We start from the raw sequence: 17,644 nt of genomic DNA, 5'->3' as shown, positions 1-17,644 counted from the left end.
GTCTCATTAGGTTTTGTGTCCACCTGTGCTTGTACTTACTCAGCCACCTGTCCAGGTGTTCCCCGTTGTCTCGTCAGTTTGTTTGTATTTAGTTTCCTGCTTTCGTTCAGTTCTTGTTGCTTCATTGTACTTGTCGCATCTTATTGCTTGTCTTGTTGAGTCCATTGCTGGTTTTAGTTTGTTGTTTAGAATCTTCCCTTTTTGAATTGTGTTTATTTGGTATTTCTGTTTACGCACATACATAAATAAGACATCGTTTTGAGTTGTGCCTGAACAGTTTTCATTTTTGAATAACACATGAATCAGGCTAATGTTTTGGGGTTACCCATTGGCTATTAAATCATCTTGGGACTTGTGCTTCACTGTTTTAACTGAGTGGTTGTTGTGCACTTTTAATGCATGCTCTCCTGTATGGGAACGGTTAAGTAAAATCAGTTGTGTTAATACAATTGTAAATTATTGTACTATCCAATGTGCTGGAACATTAAGTGTTTCACTTTGTGTTTAAAAACTAGGATCATAAAGTAATTAAGGGCGGAGCACTGATCTAAATAATTTTGAAAATCAGCGGGAAAACAAATCTACGTCTTCCGTCTGTGTCTCTACCGTGACATGTTTATTTTCTCTCAAATGTAATGAAAATGGAAAATCAAACTGTTATTGGAATTTCCTTACTTGTTGCAGACAACACGAAAGCAACAACGAGAAAATCAAGCAATGTTGGTGTTTCTATATTAAAATAAAATAACGAGTCGTTTTTCTAACTTTAATATCTGTTTCCAAACGCAATATTCGAATGACCAAAAGAAACACGGACTGAAATTTCTGCAATGTACTTTAACTAATCAGCATAATGGTAGCCCCAAAATAAATAGTTTATTTGGAATGTTGCGTATGTGAGGTTGTTGCCCGGAGCTTGTGCAACAGCGTCATCTTTTGGTGCGTCCTCGGTAGGTGCAGTTTGATGCGTCTACTTACTGAGTGGGCGACAGGGGGACTCGAGAGAAGCAAACCAAGAATTTAACGGGATTGAAAAATTCAATGAACGCCACACCTCCCGACCAAGCAGGTTAAACCAGTTTCGAATCACTCGGGGGAAGCAGAGAGCTCATACTACACTTTGCTTTTATTTTGAAAATGTGCGCTTTTATTCCGAAAGGAAAAGTAAAGAACTATCGGATCCCATGGCCAGTTTTTCCGTGGTTTGTGTCGCGTAGACGTTGAGGAAGTTTATCTTACGGCTCTCACTCATCCGTCGTGAAAGTTGTGAGATGAATTGTCAGACGGACTCCGTGGTTTTGTCAACAGACATGTTGGATCTGGAAGAAGACGAAGATCTGGAGGTTTTCAGTAAGGTACAGGCAAACTTCCTGACTCCCACTTTTGAATAGTTTCAATGCTTGTGACGTGGACATTGCTGCAGTCAAAACACTGCCGTGCGACAATTTTGCAAAATACTACACTTTTTGTTGTTGTTGTTTTAAGTTTCAGCAATGCTCGCTTGTGTTTTGAAAACAAACGTTTTGAATCAGCAGACGAGCCGACCTTTGTTCTTAAAGCAGCTTTTCCCTCCCTAGAAATTACTCCGCCCAATGATTTGTAAAGAGTTTGTTTTCAGTTACTGTTCGTGTTTGAAGCATTCGAGCTGTCAGACTTGCAGACTCTTTTAGTACACTATAATGAGAAGGTATGTCAAATTGGTTCCAAAGTACTGCATACTCCAAAACCAAACGACAAGTTATACCCTTCAATGTGGGTCAACTAGCACAAAGAACTCATCCGTTGTTTGCTTCGTTCAGTGCGCGAGAAGAGGTGTGAGTTGTGGAAGGACAAGTACGTGGTGCTTCACTGTGACAAAGCGCCCTGAGCATCTGACAGTTCCTGGCAGGGAAAAACACCTGCGTGCTAGAGCAACGTCCTAACCCGCCTGCCCCTTCCCCCCCCCCCCCTTGCTTTTATCCCAAGCACATGGAGGTTATCAAGCGGACATTTTTTAATGACGTGGATGGCATCCAGCAGGCTGGAATGACAGAGCCAAGAAGGTCCTGGAAGAATCCTTCCAGGAGTTCACAAAAACATTCAAATTGCATTTCAAAAGATCATTTGCTCATCTAAAATGACATGTTGTCTTTGGTTCAGAAATTATTACTGACAGATGAGGATCCAATGCCCAACTCTCCCAGCTCGATGGTCAACCAGTACCAACTCGATGAAGATGAACAACGGACTGGCCGCGCCAAAGACTTGTTTGTTACAGTTGACAGTCCGGAGAGTCATGTAACAGCTATTGAGACCTTCATCATGTACAGAGTCATGACCAAGGTAAGGCGGCAGGCGACGCGCGTAAATATTGACTTTTTAAATGTACATATATGATCTTTGACTTTATAGAAATGTGGTTGTGTGACATGGGATTTGCCGCTGCATTATGTACAGTGAGTTTGTGATTTCTTTCCAGACCACGAGGAGTGAGTTTGACTCGTGCGAATACGAGGTGCTCCGCCGCTACCAAGACTTCCTTTGGCTACGAAGCAGACTGGAAGAAACCCATCCAACCCTCATTGTTCATGTGTGTATAAACGCAGCACATACGGTCTGACATAGCAACATGAAACTTTTTTTTTAATTATAAATAAATCATATATGCGTGTTAACTCTTTCACTGCCATTGACTGATTTATTCGTCTTTTCACAGTCCATTCAATCCAAGGAATGTATATTTTTTTCCATTTTTTTTTCAAAGGTTAAGGTAAAAGAGGGTCTGAAAATGTCTGGCAGTGAATAAGTTAATTTGGAACGCAGCATACGCTAACATAATACCTCGGCGATAGAGAGCAAGAACAATTTGACTCCGGCGTGTGAAAAGTGTGGTGTTCCTCCAGCCTCTTCCCGAGAAGTTTGTGATGAAAGGCATGGTGGAGCGCTTCAACGATGACTTCATTGAGACCAGGAAGAAAGCCCTGCACCGCTTTCTCAATAAGATCGCCGGGCATCCCATCTTGTCGTTTAACCAGCACTTTAAACTCTTCCTAACTGCCCAGGTATGACACGGACAAGACACACACACTTGCACAACACACACACACACATTAATCTTGAAAATCATGTGATTTTTAGATGAAAAACAAAGACTCAGACTTGGGTGCCCAAAAAGTCTGATCGGGACAAACTAGCAATATAGCATGAACTCCAGAAAAAAAAATTTAATTTAACTTTGGTCCAATCTTGCAGGATTTCTCATCTCACAAAAAACAAGGTCCCGGTTTCTTGAGTCGAATGGGCGACACGGTACGGGCGGTGGCCAACTCGGTGTGGGGCATCAAGGGCCGTCCGGAGGAGTTCACACTTATGCAGGAGTACGTCGAAAACTTCGGCTGCAAGATCTCGTCTGTTGACAAAGTTTCTCAGAGGATCATCAAGGAGCAGCGAGGTATTTCAGCATATTTCCGGATTAAAAAAAAAAAAAAAATTGCAACACGTCAGATCTGTGGAAATCTATTGCAAAGTCAAGAAAAAAAAAAAAAATCTCCTTCATATTGCGGATATATTTGGATGGATTGTGTGTCGACAGAGTATCTGGATGAGCTAAAGCAATACGGGCCCCTCTATAGCCAATGGGCAGATGTGGAAGAGGAGCTGCATGACCCGCTGAAACTTGTAGCCAACTCTGTGGAGGAATGCAGCAAAGAAACCGAAAAGCAGATCCAACATCTCTCTGAGGTGTTGGTCCCTGCTCTTCATGAGTACGTGCTCTGCACCGAGGTACTCAAGGTCAGTTGGAACCGTCAAGGTCTGTAGCTCGATACTGCAAATCAGCCAATGACGACTTCCTAAGATGAGCACCGGTGTTTCATCCCAATCTATCGGGTTGGTTTTTAGACTGTGATGAAACGGCGAGACAATATCCAGGCGGACTTCGAGAGCAAAAATGAGGCCCTTTCATCCAAAAAGGCGGACCAAGAAGTTGTAAGTGCTTTTCTTATCGACATATATTGTTCATACACACCTCATCCCTCGAAACCAGAGGATGTACATCATTAACAATTATGTGGAGTCGGTTGTGGAAATCAGTCCTCAGGTGAATGTTCGATTTGACCAACTCCAGTTCTGTTGGCGGCTGGTCACATTTGCGTGCGGCATCGCAGCTGCGGTTTAACGTAATTCAAATGTGGGAGCAGTAAAACTATCTTGAATGTTTTTTATTTATTTATTTACTGCGTATTTTCACAGGCAGTGTGCGGTTCTCCATATTTCGAACCAATACACGCCGTAGCCAGGAGAGGGTGATCTCGCTCTAATTTAGAATCCCACAATTGCCTGAGGAAAATTGTACTCTTTCAAACATCGATGACCATCTTTGATTTAACACGGTATCATAATACGGGATCATGTTCCTCAATAAGCACAGCGACAGGAATTCAGATTGCACAGTGCAGTGTCGGTGTGTTTTTAGGGCCAGCTGGAGAAAGAAGTCGATGCTCTGGCAGACCGAATGGAAATGGCCAACAATGCATTGAAGGGCGATTGGGTCAATTGGCAGAACGGTACGAGAGACGACCTCAAGTCAGCTTTCATCTCAACCGCTGAGAAGAACGTGGAGTGCTATGAGAAGGTGAGTTTAAAAATCCAATGATTTAGCGAGATGGAGATAGCTAACGATCACGTTTTGTCTTGCAGTGCCTTGCGGTGTGGGAATCATTCCTCTTGTCTCAAAGAAGGGATCCCGTCGAGCATCAAGATGAAGAAGACGCGCTTAATATATGAAGCCTTAAAATAAACATCCCCAATGTATGTCCCATTTTATACCGCTGAAATATGTAAGCCGGCAAAAAATAATAATCATAACAATAAGAGCAAACATCCCTGATTTCAGCTTGAAGTGGATGTTCCTCCGCATGAGCGAAACATCAATGCGCTCCAGTGTATTTGTTCAAATATTGTAACATGTTGTACTAGAATGTTTATATTTGCAGACTGATACCAAAGAAGTCTTACTGTACATGAACGAAGCTACTTTATTAACGCAAGTCCTCAATCTGGAATTTGCCATACTACTTATGAAAAAGGTTGTTGACGCAAATCAAGCTAACACAATACACTTTGTCATGTCAAGTTTGCAGGACTTACTTTGTTGATATGAGGAACTGTAACTGTTTTTCAGATCGTTTTTTTCCCTAGTAAGGATACTAAGCAGCACTTTTTCATTGTTCATATAGTTTTGGTGAGACCTTCTGTAATGACTTAAATAATTATGAAGCGATTAATAAAAGCTTGTTTGACTGATCATTCACCACTTATCGTGTCCTGCGATTGGTGGGCTATAAATAGATTTGTACTTATTCTGTGGGAGTGCACAAAGGTTTACTGAATAGCCTGAAAAAGTGCTCAAAATATCCAAAGAATTCAGAAAATATATATATTTTTAAATGCGAAGTAGATACCTCCTTTGCAGATACTGTATATTATAGTGCTGCTTGTAAGCCTATGCGTGATTTAAAAGAAAAAAAAATCGTTGAATTACTTGAAACATTTGATTTTATTCATTAACATTTTTTTAGAATCCCATATTTTAAAACGTGTAAAAACACGGGACCAAGAGTGAGGGGTTTACAAGAGGAACGGCAACAATTCCAAAAGGTTCCATTTCAAACAACTCTCACTTGGTTTGTGAAAAATACTGAGGAAAACGCGCAAAGCCGTACAATTTCTAGATGTAATGGATCAGAACACAGCAATTGAATGAACCATGAATATCACCAACCATAAAATAGATTTTACTGGAGTAACGCAAAAAAAATGACATCTAGAGATGAACGGAAATATTGATGAGAACACTCAAAACAGTGCATGGTCATAGAAAAAAGTCAAAGTACACAGTAATCGAGTAAAAATGGGACAAAGAATATACGAATACCTTCAAGCAGATACAACTCGGTTTTCGTTCAAATATACTGCGATGGATTGTGCAACATCCACATTACAGCAAATGTCTTTTTTTTTCCCCCCCCAAAGTCTCTTTTCAGGCAACTGTGGCCTTTAAATTCACAAAAGGAAAAAAAATGAATGCCCCACTTTGAAATCCGTATCCGTTTCAAGTGCTTCAGTGATGAAAGACAACTTGCCCTGTTAATGCCACAAAGGAAAATCTCACTTGAAATTGAACTCTTCAAAATTCAAATGTCCAACGTCATTTGCGACATGACCACACAAAAGGCAACTGAATCTGTTTAATTGAATCTGGAAAGAAAGAAAACAATACCGCATGTCCACTAAAACATGCATTAGGGAAATTATTTTGTCTTCACCGAGCATTTGATCTGTACACTTACCATATTGCAGAAATAAAGAATATACATTTATTTAATTATTATGAAGACGTCCATCTAATCTACCAGAAGTGTATGTTCTGCCTTAAATGGATAAAACGAAAAAAAAATCCATTTTTTTCCAAATGGTAAGAAAATTCTTTGGAAATACATTTTAGTCGTATTAGTTTGCTTGCAAGTTGTATCATTTATTATCATAAAGCAATATTTTTGGTATTAGTTTCCTGAGATTTCATCGTGCCACCAAGCCATTTTAGTCATTTCTTGGATTGTTTGTTACATTATACAGTCAACTGCAATTATTTGTCATTGTGCTACTGTAAAAAAAAAAAAAAAAAATACAAATTTTAATATGATTATAAGTGCCACTTCATAGTGCAAAGTGTCATGGACATTGATTATCATTTGCAAATGGTTTTTAATGACTGTAAAATCAATTCTATATCATGTTTCTACTTTAACCTGAGCCCATTTTGTTTTATTAAGAATAACTTAAGTTTCGTAAGACAATGAGAGAGGTCACTCTATCTTGTTAACGGGTTATTAAAAAAAAAAAAATGTTTATACTACACAAATTTTTGGGATGCACCTCTTGAAACAATATGAAAACTGGGACTGTTTGTTACAAAGACAGGTAATTCTTACCTGTATGTCTAATTAGGTGGTAATTGTGTGATATAATACATACACTGGCAGAGCTAGAGAGGGGCCATGGGGGCACTGCCCTCCCCCCGTGAAATATGCTTGGACCCCGCCAGGTGCCAGATCAGATCATTGATTTTGGGATATTTTCAGATTTTTCCGAGAATTTTTTTCCACATTTCCCTCCATTCTCTACAAAGAACATAAGGAATGTTTATCAGCATTTTCTTATGAATATTTTTGGCTTGTGGATTTTTTTCTGTTTTGTTTTGCGGACCCCCTGAGATAACATTCCCCCCCCCCCCCCACACAACTGTGAACGCAAAAGGAGGGGAAAAATTAAAATGAATAATACTAAGTTCCTCTGAAGCATGCAACCTTGACACAGCTTGCTTTTCATTCATTAACATGATTCTGGCGACGTTGCCATGGAAGGAAAGAAAAAAAACCCTCAGACGTTGACGACCCATTTGAAATTCGGTATCTTCTCAAAAATGATTCTTTTTAGCCACCTGCATTAAGGAGGTGAAAATCTGATATGGACATACAGTATAATTCGTGCATAGATTGACCTTGCTGCTTCATTACATGTTCATTTTTTTTTCTTGATATGAAAAATTCCTATAATAATAATTTTTTTGAAAAAAACAATACCGAACAGAGAGACAGAGAGGAGCTTGGGTTTACAGCTGCACTTGGGCTAACTGGATTGGAGTGTGAAAAGTGGGGCTGGCCTGTGCGTCTGCTGCATCGCTGATTCCATGTCATGTGACCTCAGCAAAGGTGATGTGATTCTACGGCGGAGCAAATGAAAACGATATTACTTCATGGTATATTGTACAGTATGTATGGACCATCACAGATGTAGCATGAGGTAACGATAAAAAAAAAAAAAGACGGTAAGGCATCTGGAAGTGATGAGCTATGACGTAACATCATATCGTGCAGCTTCCTTTCTAAATCTGAATAATACGAAGTGGGGACTGCTTCTTCCATCCTGTCATTTTGTTTAGTGTGGCCAGTTTAGCTCCAAGGCTTCCTTGCTGCGCTATTTATAGGCTGGTTATTTTCCACCAAGCTTACCATAGTTGAGTTTAATAGGAGGTAGGGGTTTTTTTCCCTTCTTTTTTTTTTTTTTTTTTTTTGCTCCTCTTCAGGCAACAGAATTTTTTCACAGATGGACTTTTGAAATGAATACTGTTTTTTTCCCACCATAAGTCCACCAAATGTGAGTATTTTTATTGGGCTTTATGCATCGCTGTTCAGTCTGCTTTACTTGAACAAAGCCAAATATTGTGGAGAGTGTTATTCCAATGTCTTTTTTTTTTTTTTTGCTGCAGACTTTGAATTTAATGGATTACTGGATGATCTCCCAAACAGTTTGTTTGTAGCTTTGGCAGACAAAAATGTTCCTGTAAGACTCCATTTTGCTGCTGCCCTCATTTGTTACATCAGAGTTTGTCCCAGGAGAAGGCATGCAAGTCCAAGCATAGTCGTTAATTAAGTAAATGTTATCATCTTTAGCTCATCAGGTCTTAACATTTTTTCTTCAAACTTTGAGGCTCGTCTGGATAGGTTATAATCGATGCAATAGTCGATACAGCTCTAATTTTTATTTTACTTTCCAAATTCTATCAAAATGCAGTCATGCGATTGAATAATTATTCATCTAAAGAGGACATCAACGCAAACATTTTTTTTTACAAGAATATGATCTATTCTTTATCTTTATTATCGTTCAGATAAATATTGCGTTTGTGGAATAAGTGTTAATCCACTCGTTTTTAGCAATCGGGGCGGCCATTTTGTCACTTCTCTCAACTGAAAATGACATCACAACTGCTCACAACGACCAACCACGGCTCAGATTCAGAAAACAGGTCAGCCGTGATTGGTCATTGTGAGCAGCTGTGATGTCATTTTCAGTCGACAGAAGACAAAATGGCCGCCCCCAAAGATGGCTAAAAACGAGTGCATTTCGCTGCTTAACTTGTATTAAACAAACGCAAAATCAATCGGAATGCCGTGTTTCAACTAGCGAGCCTGATGGGAACATATTCTTGAAAAAAATATCTTTGGGTTGACTTCCTCTATAACTATATCCAATTTGATGAATATTGTCAACAAATACTAGCGAGTAAGTGTCCTCCTGACCTGTGAGGCAATGTACTTCTCCAGAGGACTCTCGACATGGCCCATGCCGAGAATTGTTGTGTTTGCTTGCAATTCTACTGGCGCGTCATCATTCAGCAGCAACTTCCCTTTGAAATAATGGACCACGCACACCACCTAAGCAGAGAGCAAAGTGTGATTCCTGAGTTAAGTCAAAGTTGGGGAAAAAAAAGTCATCAGAATGCGTGGCTTCACAGACAGTATCCTCTACATCCAGTCTTGCGGCTGTATTTGATGCATACATCGTTTGGGAGGGAAAACCAACTCACCAGGAACGTGGCAATGGCAGTGCCAATCATGAAGCCCGCAATGACATCCGACCAGTGGTTGCGGTATTCAGCGATGCGATTTAGTCCCGTCAGGAAGGCCAGAAACACGAGGGCGAGGGACAAGACTGGCTTGGCGAGACGGGTGCCCTTTACCTGGACTGTGCACGTCACGTACATCTGAAAGGAGGAGACAAAACAGTCAAGATCTGTGTTTTGGTTTCGATTTTGTTATGGCATGTCATGTTATGGCAGTTTTTTGCTTCCACCTGCATTTGTATTTTAAAATTTTTTGTCATTGCCAACATTGCCATAAATAGCGATTGAGTACTGTTTTTTACCACCTGATTGAGATAAGATGGCCGTCCAAGAGATAACCAGCATTTATAAGCGATACACTGTTGACTTCTTCACCATGCTCCTTGCGAGTGTGTTCATTGTGTCAACAACTCTATTTGTGTTTTCCATTTGTATAAATGGCTGAAAGTCCATATGCGACGTTGTTTTCCTTTACATCTGCTGGGCACAGGGCAAGTAAACATCGTAAGCACCCCTGCAGTGAGTTTCTTCCCCCATGACTTGGAGCTAGGCTGGGTGAAGATCCAGACATTTGGAAACAGTTTTAAATTGTGATAAAATGCTTACAAAGTCTTCTTGCATTGTGCTTTGACTAATATTTTTTTAAAATGATACTCCTGTGAACAAGGTGGTTTCGTTAATAAAATCCCCATTAATATAAAAGCTATACAGTAATTAATGATCCAAAAAATATTCACTCTAAATTTGGGGAAAATGAGCAAAAACATCTGCTTGATAATTTAGAACACAGTAAAGTGAATCCCCGCATACTGAACTTGCTGTTTGGCATTCACAAGTTTGCCCATCAGCTAAAGCCAAAGCCATCTCTAATATAAAAATAGTGCTTTGGTGCCACTTTGATGCCAATAAACTATGTTGAAGTGGGGGGATGAGCCTCATTTAGTGAGGCCATAGCTTTGTCTAATAGAAACAAGAATACTTGCAGGGTTTTCACTATTGACATATGCTCCGATTTTTTTTGGGTTATATGACATTGACATCGACTGTACTTTCATGCCACCCACATCTGACATCCGTGACTGCGCTTACATTTACCGAATGCACGCACACGCTCATAAAGGCAGGGGAACAACTAAATGGCGGTAAATTGAAGTGACACTTCTCCTGTAAAATTGTTCACTGCCTCTTCTCTTCCCTTTCAGGCTTTTGTGCAGCACACTGCCGTCACCCTTCATCGCACTCTCACTCTGCGCTTCTCTGAGAGGCTTTTGTGTCGCAAACTGCTGTCATACCTCGTCACGGAACTGGATGTGAGCCGAGCAAAGAAGCACATTGAAATGAAGTTACTTCGGGGAAGGGCCCAATTGTCTCAACTTTGCAACTTTTGCCATAATATTTGAGCCAAACCGACAAAGCGCGACAGAAAGAAAGGGAACTACATACGAACAAGAGACAAAAATCGACATTTCAATTTTTATTTCAATGAGGGAGCAGAGTAGAGTGACTCACCGCTAGGTAGAGTGCGGCGTATATGCTGAGAGCAGCCTCCTTGGACGGGAAGGTTTTGCGGGCTTGCAGGATGTCATTCTGGTTCCCCGTGCAGGCCTCCTGATGGCTGATGTAGCGCAGGGCCTGATGGCATCCCAGCGCTGTGTAGTTGGGTTTACAGATGGTCATGAAATAAGGTGCCAGGTTTCCCGTCACTACTTGGCCCGCGTTGACAAAGATGTCAACAGTGAAGAGACCAAAAGTGTAAACTCCTGGTGAGGAAAAGAAAGAGAGCAAGCTATCATCTGGGAAAATCTTTTGCTTAAATTGTGATTCTACTGAGTTGACAGTATGGACAACTCATTCCAACAGAGTCGGCCATCGAAACAAAAATTTGCGATTGAAACGACGTATCCCGTGCGTGTTGTTTTAAACGTCAACGGTATTTATCGTCACCGCGGCAATGTGAGGCTCCAGATGTTGACAAGTCCATTTTTAACAAGCATTAAATGGATTTTGTCAAGCCTTGTGTGACTCACTTGCTGCAAAGGCTCATCGTTCTAATTCTGTACTACTCCCCCCCCCCCCCCCCCCCCCCCCCCCCGCCGGGAACGTGGCAATGTGGGCGCTTTGTGTTTTACGGATGACTGCTGCTTTCTAGCTAGCCGTCCTTCACCTCTGAAATTGCTTATTAGGGCATAAACATAATTCGGTGCGTCCGATTGACTAAAGCTGCAGGGCCACTGTGTTTCCTTCCCATATAGTGGAGCAAAAGTCATTATTTATAAAATGAAGTACTATATGTAGCTCACAAATAATTCAAAAATCGAACGTATTTTACACTTATACACCTTATACGTAATACAGTGGAAGATATGATTTTGTGACCAGATAGATGTGATGTAAATGATTTTTGGGTGTATGCATGCAACACAGATATACAGCAGAGTGCCAGGTAATTTCTTTCAAGAGGACAAGGTCAAATTACGTTCACCTTTAATTCATTCACTGCCATTGACAGATTTACTCGTCTTTCCAGCCATTCAATCCCAGGAATTTATTTATATTTTGTCAAACGTTAGGTAAAAGAGGGTCTGAAAATGTCTGGCAGAGAATGAGTTAAAGAGGAAGTCAACCACAAAATTTTCTTTACAATAATATTTTCTATGCGCCTCCACTAGTATAAACACAGCATTCTAGTTAATATTGCATTTCTGGAATATGAGATAAGCAGAAAAATCACCCATTTTTAGCCATTTTTTTAGTCATCTCGGGGCGGGCATTTTGTCACTTGCCGTCGACTGAAAATGACATCACAGTTGCTCACTGCATTCAAGTTACAGATGTGGCCTTGTATCAAAATCTCCAATGTGTCACATACCAAGGAAACGAAATGTCCTGCGCACTAGTGGGTTGAGATAACAGCAATCGCCTGTGGCAACAGTCTTCTCTGAATGGTCAAACTCTTTTGATGTATACTGGACCAGGAACAGCACTGTCTCTGTTATTGTGATCTGTTAGAAACGAAAATCGTACAAAAAGACAACATTTACACACAGGCACTTGATTTATTTTTGGCTAGAAGCAGAAGAGCGAGTTGGACAAAAACAGCAGCTAGCACGTCTCACGTTTGTATCGCTTTATCTTTTGTCTAAAACAGTGAGGGCCTAGCGGACATTTTCACTCCCTATTTTACCCTAACATTTGAAAAAAATAGAAAAAAAAAATAGAAATAACTTCCTGGGATTGAATGGCTGGACTGTGAAAAGACAAATAAATACGTCAATGGCAGTGAATGAGTTAAATTGGCAGCAGCAGGCTGTTTAGGGGCGACACAAACTGGAAAAGAGAGCTGACCTGACAGAAGAGCTGAGCAGTGCGTATTTGGACTGCTTATGAACTGTGTGAATAAACTGCTGTCAAGACGCCTATGCTCAGGGTGTTTTTGCTGAGCTCCACGTTTGGCACCAGATGTGACAATTCCCGTGTTGTCGGTGGGTTCCGCTCAGCAAACACAGCTCCTTGTTCGAGAACGGCAAATGCAAAACGTTTTGAAATATTGGGTTGGACATGCGTTCAGTTCAGAGAGGGTCAAATCAACCTGAAATTTTACCTGAAAGCCGAATGTCTCTAATGTTTTGTCCATCCGTACATATTGGGTATATACGGTCTCGCTCTGCTTCATCTGACAATACACCAAATTTAATAATCACGAAGCTTATATAGAATATACAGTAAGTAACAAAGGGCAATCTGGAAGAATCCAGCCCTCACTGGAAACAGGCTTACTGACGGCGCAATTTTTGACACCGTTTGTAGCCTGGAGGGGGGAATCGGTGAACCGGCCCACATGTGGGCTGGGCAAATCCAAGGCTTTATTCACACCTGTCAGTTTTGCTTTTGTTAAAAAGAACTCTCCTCGTGTGTTCCAAGCGCACTTCATTCAGTGTGAACGCTATTATCAGAAATGAGATGCACATCAAAAATTTGAAGAGTTAGTCCAATTACAGAGGACAATCTACTCCCGGCCTTATAATGACAGCAGACAACGTTGCAAAATCATAAATATTTAGCAACACTGATCTTTGTAAGTATCCTTCTGTAATGTTTTGATCCAATTTGAACCTGGCACAAATGTGTTTCAAAGCGCATTTTCAAGCATTTCGTGTCACTTTTGACACAATGCATCTTTTGACCTTGGAGGTTCCACTCCAACACTCCACTTTAACCTAACATTATACCACTCATTTTGTTTGCCATAGCTGTTTTTTTTTTTAAGAAACTTCAGCAGCACTACAAATCGCAGTTTCAACCGACTCAATAATGCAATAATGTTGCTATGATGTCAAGCAAAATGACATCACCATAAAAATACTAAGCAATCAGTTACATTGTTCATCATCATTTTCATTCTCTCAGGATTCAAACTCAATTCAAGGGAATCGACGTTTCTACTTTGGTGCATTTTACAGGACATTTATACGGAAATGTATAGCTGATATTTTTTACCCGTCCAACTTCGTTTGATGAAGCAGATTTGAGACTCACCAGTAGTGTTGGCAACACCGCCACTACGGCGTACAGCAGGATGGGCGGGATGGCGCTGTGGTCCTCCGGTCCAAGGTAGGGTTTAGTGTAGGTGGTGTCGAAGCAAAAGAATCCCTGCACATGCACACTGAATGTATCAGTGTACTCAAAGTAATAAGCCAGCATGACGGTCCCGGCCATGATCACCAACTGAAAGTACAACATGATGCAAACGTACAATTACGGACATTTCATTGAAAAAGAATTCTCTTTCCCTCTCTCTTCGACCCAGCATCCCCCTCCTCCATTCTGGCGGCAGTTCATGGCTGCTCGGCTTTTCGTGACGAGCCCCTCTCGTGATGGCTCCCCAACCCTAATTCGCTCTGTCTCTCCCGCAGCTACAACCAGTGAGTGTGTATGGGGGTGGGAGAGAAAGAGAGGGGCGGGGGGTGGGGGGGGGGATACTGGGTTGTAGATGAAGGGAGGGAGAGCGAATGGGTGTGTATGAGCATGTAAAGCATTTGGAAAGTGAGAAATGCGTGTCTAAAGGAGGATTCTTCCCCACATTGGCCACCGCCCACCTCCTCCACATGAGAGAGAGGCAGAGAGACATAAAGAAAAAATGTAGACGGTTCTACGCTTTGCCAATTGTGTTTCAGCTTGGGAGACGATGATGTATAAGGTGCAAGACAAACCACCCGTTTACCAGGACCAGGATTTGTTGCTCTGCAAAGCTAGAGCGGCTTAATTGAGCAATACAGTCACAGACATTTCCCTGCTTTGAATTACACGGTCCAATAAAGGAAAAACATTTTTTTTAAAATGGGAAGTACACCCAAATATATATTTTTTTCAAGAATATGTTCTACGCAAGCCCACTAGTTGTAACAAGGCATTCTGATAAATATTGCATTTGTGGAAAAAGAGTTGATCCACTCGTTTTGAGCCCTCTCGGGGGGCGGCCATTTTGTCACTTATTCTGTTGACTGAAAATGACATCGCAGTTGCTCAGGGCTCAGGTAACAACCACGACTGACCTGTTTTCCTGAAGCTGAGCCGTGATTGGTCGTTACCTGAGCCCTGGGTAGTTGTGATGTCATTTTCAGTCAACAGAAATGACAAAATGGCCGCCCCCTGAGATGGCTAAAAACGGGTGGATTTTGCTGCTTAACTCATATTCCACAAACACAATATTAATCAGAATGCCGTGTTTCAACTAGTGGGCTTGCTTTGAACATATTCTTGAAAAAATATGTTTGGGTTGATTACCCCTTTAAGAAAATCTTTCTGGCCCTATGTAAATAAGTAATTGCTCAATTTAGGAAAGGCTACAAAGAGCTCAAAAAAAAACTTAGCATGCAACAATTCAAATAAATCTACAGCTAAATAAAGAAAAAAACGAGTCAAGTGGACAAAAATACTATAGTACTATATTTAATTGAGGTAACAAAATGAATCTGAGAAGCAGCGCTTTATTTCTACTAAAATGCCTCTGTTGTAAATGCCGTAATTCACTACAAGGAAATAGTGAGGAATTAAAGCATTTGTTGAGGGACAAGAAATGCCTACACTGTGTTTTGGACTATTACTACGCCAAAGGCAGCAGTATGACCCAGATACAGGGAATACATCACACGACAAGGCATGCAAAATCACCCAAGCTAACAGCCACACACATCACATTGAAAAGCATATCAATAATTTCTCAGTCCACACAAATTAAATCAAGATTTTCTTCCACGAGAACATGAGCAGGATTTTTTTTTTTTTTTTTTTTCAATCCAAAGTATAAATGGACCAAAATAGAACTGGTCAGAAGAGGGGTGGACTTCTTGTCACATGTTTTAAGTCGGCCCTGCTTACCGACATCATGATGCGTAAAATATTTATTCTCATGACCCGCTGATGTTAAAGTACTTCCCGCAGTGTTCTTGGAAATATGTTCTACATGCCCCCACTAGGGTATTCTGAATAATATTGTGTTGGTGGAATAAGAATTAAGCAGCTTAATCCACCCGTTTTCATCCATCAAAGCAAGAACGTAGCCATTTTTACATTCTACCGCCCTCTGCTCTCAACGGGAATTAACGTCAAAGTTCCCTCGGGCTCGCATTGAGAACGTCACGTGAGCACACCCAGAAAACAGGTGAGCCGTGGCTAATTATCAATGTTGCTTTTATGCTATGTAAAGCGGCTTTGCGCACTCTGAAAAGCATGACATAGATGTCCTATTTACACACTTTATTATAGCTCAATTTAAATAAACCACCACTTTCTATTTACAGGTTCTGTATACCTTAAGCATGCTGGTAAACATTGTCCTTTACTGGCTACAATTGTGGGAAGAATTAGACGAACAGGTAATAGCAAGGATGAAAGATTTCTCTCCCTAACCTAAAATCCTTTTCTTGTCAACACGCAAAAACGCTCCACTATGGCAAGTACTGTACTTCATTTCAGTTCACTGTCACCATGGCAACAACCTGAACGCTGAAGACAGCCTAATGCTTCCTTGTGGCTGCATCCTTTCTGTTCTAACATTCGTTGCTTCATGCCACAACACCATGACATAGATGCTACTCGTTAGCTCGCCAATGGCTTTTCCCATTGTGTGTTAGCATTAAGCTAGTGGACTTTCCCAAGGCAGAGTATAATGTGGTTGATTTCAAAGCAGCAGCAATATGTATTTGTACTTAACAGTAAACAACAACTGGGAGTGGTCATGAAGAGCTTGACTCCTGCTTTTTTTTTTTTTTTAAGAATTATTTGTCAAACTGCTTGTTGTTACTGCACTGTTAAGCAAGCCTGCATACTTCTTCATTTGCTTTCTTTATTCAATATTCGTTTTTTTCAGCCTTAATGCAGCCCAAACTGTTTTATGGACTTGTGCAAATGTTTTTGGGGATGCAATTCCAAATAAATAAATACATTGATTAATTAATTAACCTGTCATTCCCATGAAGCTTGATGAGCTGGTATGGAGACCCACAGACATACGATACTGTATGTGTTTCTCATATTTTATTTGGGACATATTTGTATGTTATTTATTTGTTTATTTTTTTTGGGGGGTTGGGGGGGAGATTAAATTCCCCAGTCATTCATCATAACATTTTATTTGTGGTTTCCTCACAACGGGCAATGTTAATCCATATACTTGGCATTACTGCCATCTGGAGGAAACACAATACACCGCACTTATAACTTATAACTAGAATAACTTGGCCCTTACAAAAGACATTGCCATTTTAAAATCACAGCTTTGCAAGAAAACATATTCGACCCAAGCTTTCCTTCTAAATACAAATGTAATCTTTACTTCTTCTTTATCAGTCGCTTTGGTTTCAAAATCTGCCTTTTGAATCTTTTTCTTTGCTCGTTCCCACCACTTAGTGTCATTTTTGGATTCCAAGTATGCAATTACACCACCTTACTAGTAAAGTACTGTGCTATACTACAAACAGTAGCAGTGTAATGTGGTGAACTTAAACATGATATGTACAGTATGCTCCAGGTATTGCATGGTCATGACGTCATCAAAATAAATGCTGACTCGATTCTGTTTTTCCCGGTGGAGGTTTTAAATAAATGAGTATAACATATGTATTAAATTTTCAATCTTCCCATCACGGAGTGTAACATGATGTAAAAGAAGATTCAGTGCGCATGCGCGTTCTGGTGTTC

At 40.6% G+C, this 17,644-nt stretch overlaps 2 protein-coding genes across 3 annotated transcripts; one reads left to right on the top strand and one right to left on the bottom strand.

Moving 5' to 3' along the window:
* The first annotated feature begins 833 nt into the window (after positions 1-833).
* On the top strand, positions 834-5,290 carry snx7 (sorting nexin 7). Its single transcript, XM_086020788.1, has 9 exons — positions 834-1,355; positions 2,140-2,322; positions 2,459-2,569; positions 2,883-3,041; positions 3,232-3,430; positions 3,572-3,771; positions 3,880-3,966; positions 4,454-4,612; positions 4,678-5,290. Exons 1-9 carry the CDS (start codon positions 1,272-1,274, stop codon positions 4,762-4,764), a joined length of 1,269 nt encoding a protein of 422 aa, XP_085876914.1. The 5' UTR covers positions 834-1,271; the 3' UTR covers positions 4,765-5,290.
* A 227-nt stretch (positions 5,291-5,517) lies between these two features.
* On the bottom strand, positions 5,518-14,376 carry LOC147127389 (phospholipid phosphatase-related protein type 5-like). 2 transcript variants are annotated; one of them, XM_086020791.1, is made up of 7 exons: positions 14,199-14,376; positions 13,982-14,095; positions 12,315-12,447; positions 10,955-11,205; positions 9,410-9,586; positions 9,123-9,257; positions 5,518-7,762 (listed from the first exon to the last, which is right to left on the bottom strand). In XM_086020791.1, the coding sequence occupies exons 1-7, from the start codon at positions 14,253-14,255 to the stop codon at positions 7,733-7,735; spliced, it is 897 nt and encodes a 298-aa protein (XP_085876917.1). In that variant the 5' UTR covers positions 14,256-14,376; the 3' UTR covers positions 5,518-7,732. The 2 variants fall into 2 exon arrangements, with proteins under 2 accessions (XP_085876917.1, XP_085876915.1); XM_086020789.1 differs by having other exon boundaries at positions 13,982-14,375.
* Between the last annotated feature and the right edge of the window lie 3,268 nt (positions 14,377-17,644).

Source organism: Filicampus tigris, chromosome 21, assembly GCF_054856515.1.
Source record: "Filicampus tigris isolate MCC_2025a chromosome 21, RoL_Ftig_1.0, whole genome shotgun sequence".
Lineage (NCBI taxonomy): Eukaryota > Metazoa > Chordata > Actinopteri > Syngnathiformes > Syngnathidae > Filicampus > Filicampus tigris.
This window is presented reverse-complemented; position numbering and strand designations above follow the sequence as displayed.

Coding starts and splice junctions, on each gene's coding strand:
- snx7 (XM_086020788.1), top strand. CDS start 1,272: ATGAATTGTCAGACGGACTCCGTGGTTTTGTCAACAGACATGTTGGAT. Junction 1,356..2,139: donor ATCTGGAGGTTTTCAGTAAG/GTACAGGCAAAC, acceptor TCTTTGGTTCAG/AAATTATTACTGACAGATGA. Junction 3,042..3,231: donor AACTCTTCCTAACTGCCCAG/GTATGACACGGA, acceptor CCAATCTTGCAG/GATTTCTCATCTCACAAAAA.
- LOC147127389 (XM_086020789.1), bottom strand. CDS start 14,185: ATGTTGTACTTTCAGTTGGTGATCATGGCCGGGACCGTCATGCTGGCT. Junction 12,448..13,981: donor CGGTGTTGCCAACACTACTG/GTGAGTCTCAAA, acceptor CGTTTCTAACAG/ATCACAATAACAGAGACAGT. Junction 7,763..9,122: donor AGAAGTACATTGCCTCACAG/GTCAGGAGGACA, acceptor GCTCCGCCGTAG/AATCACATCACCTTTGCTGA.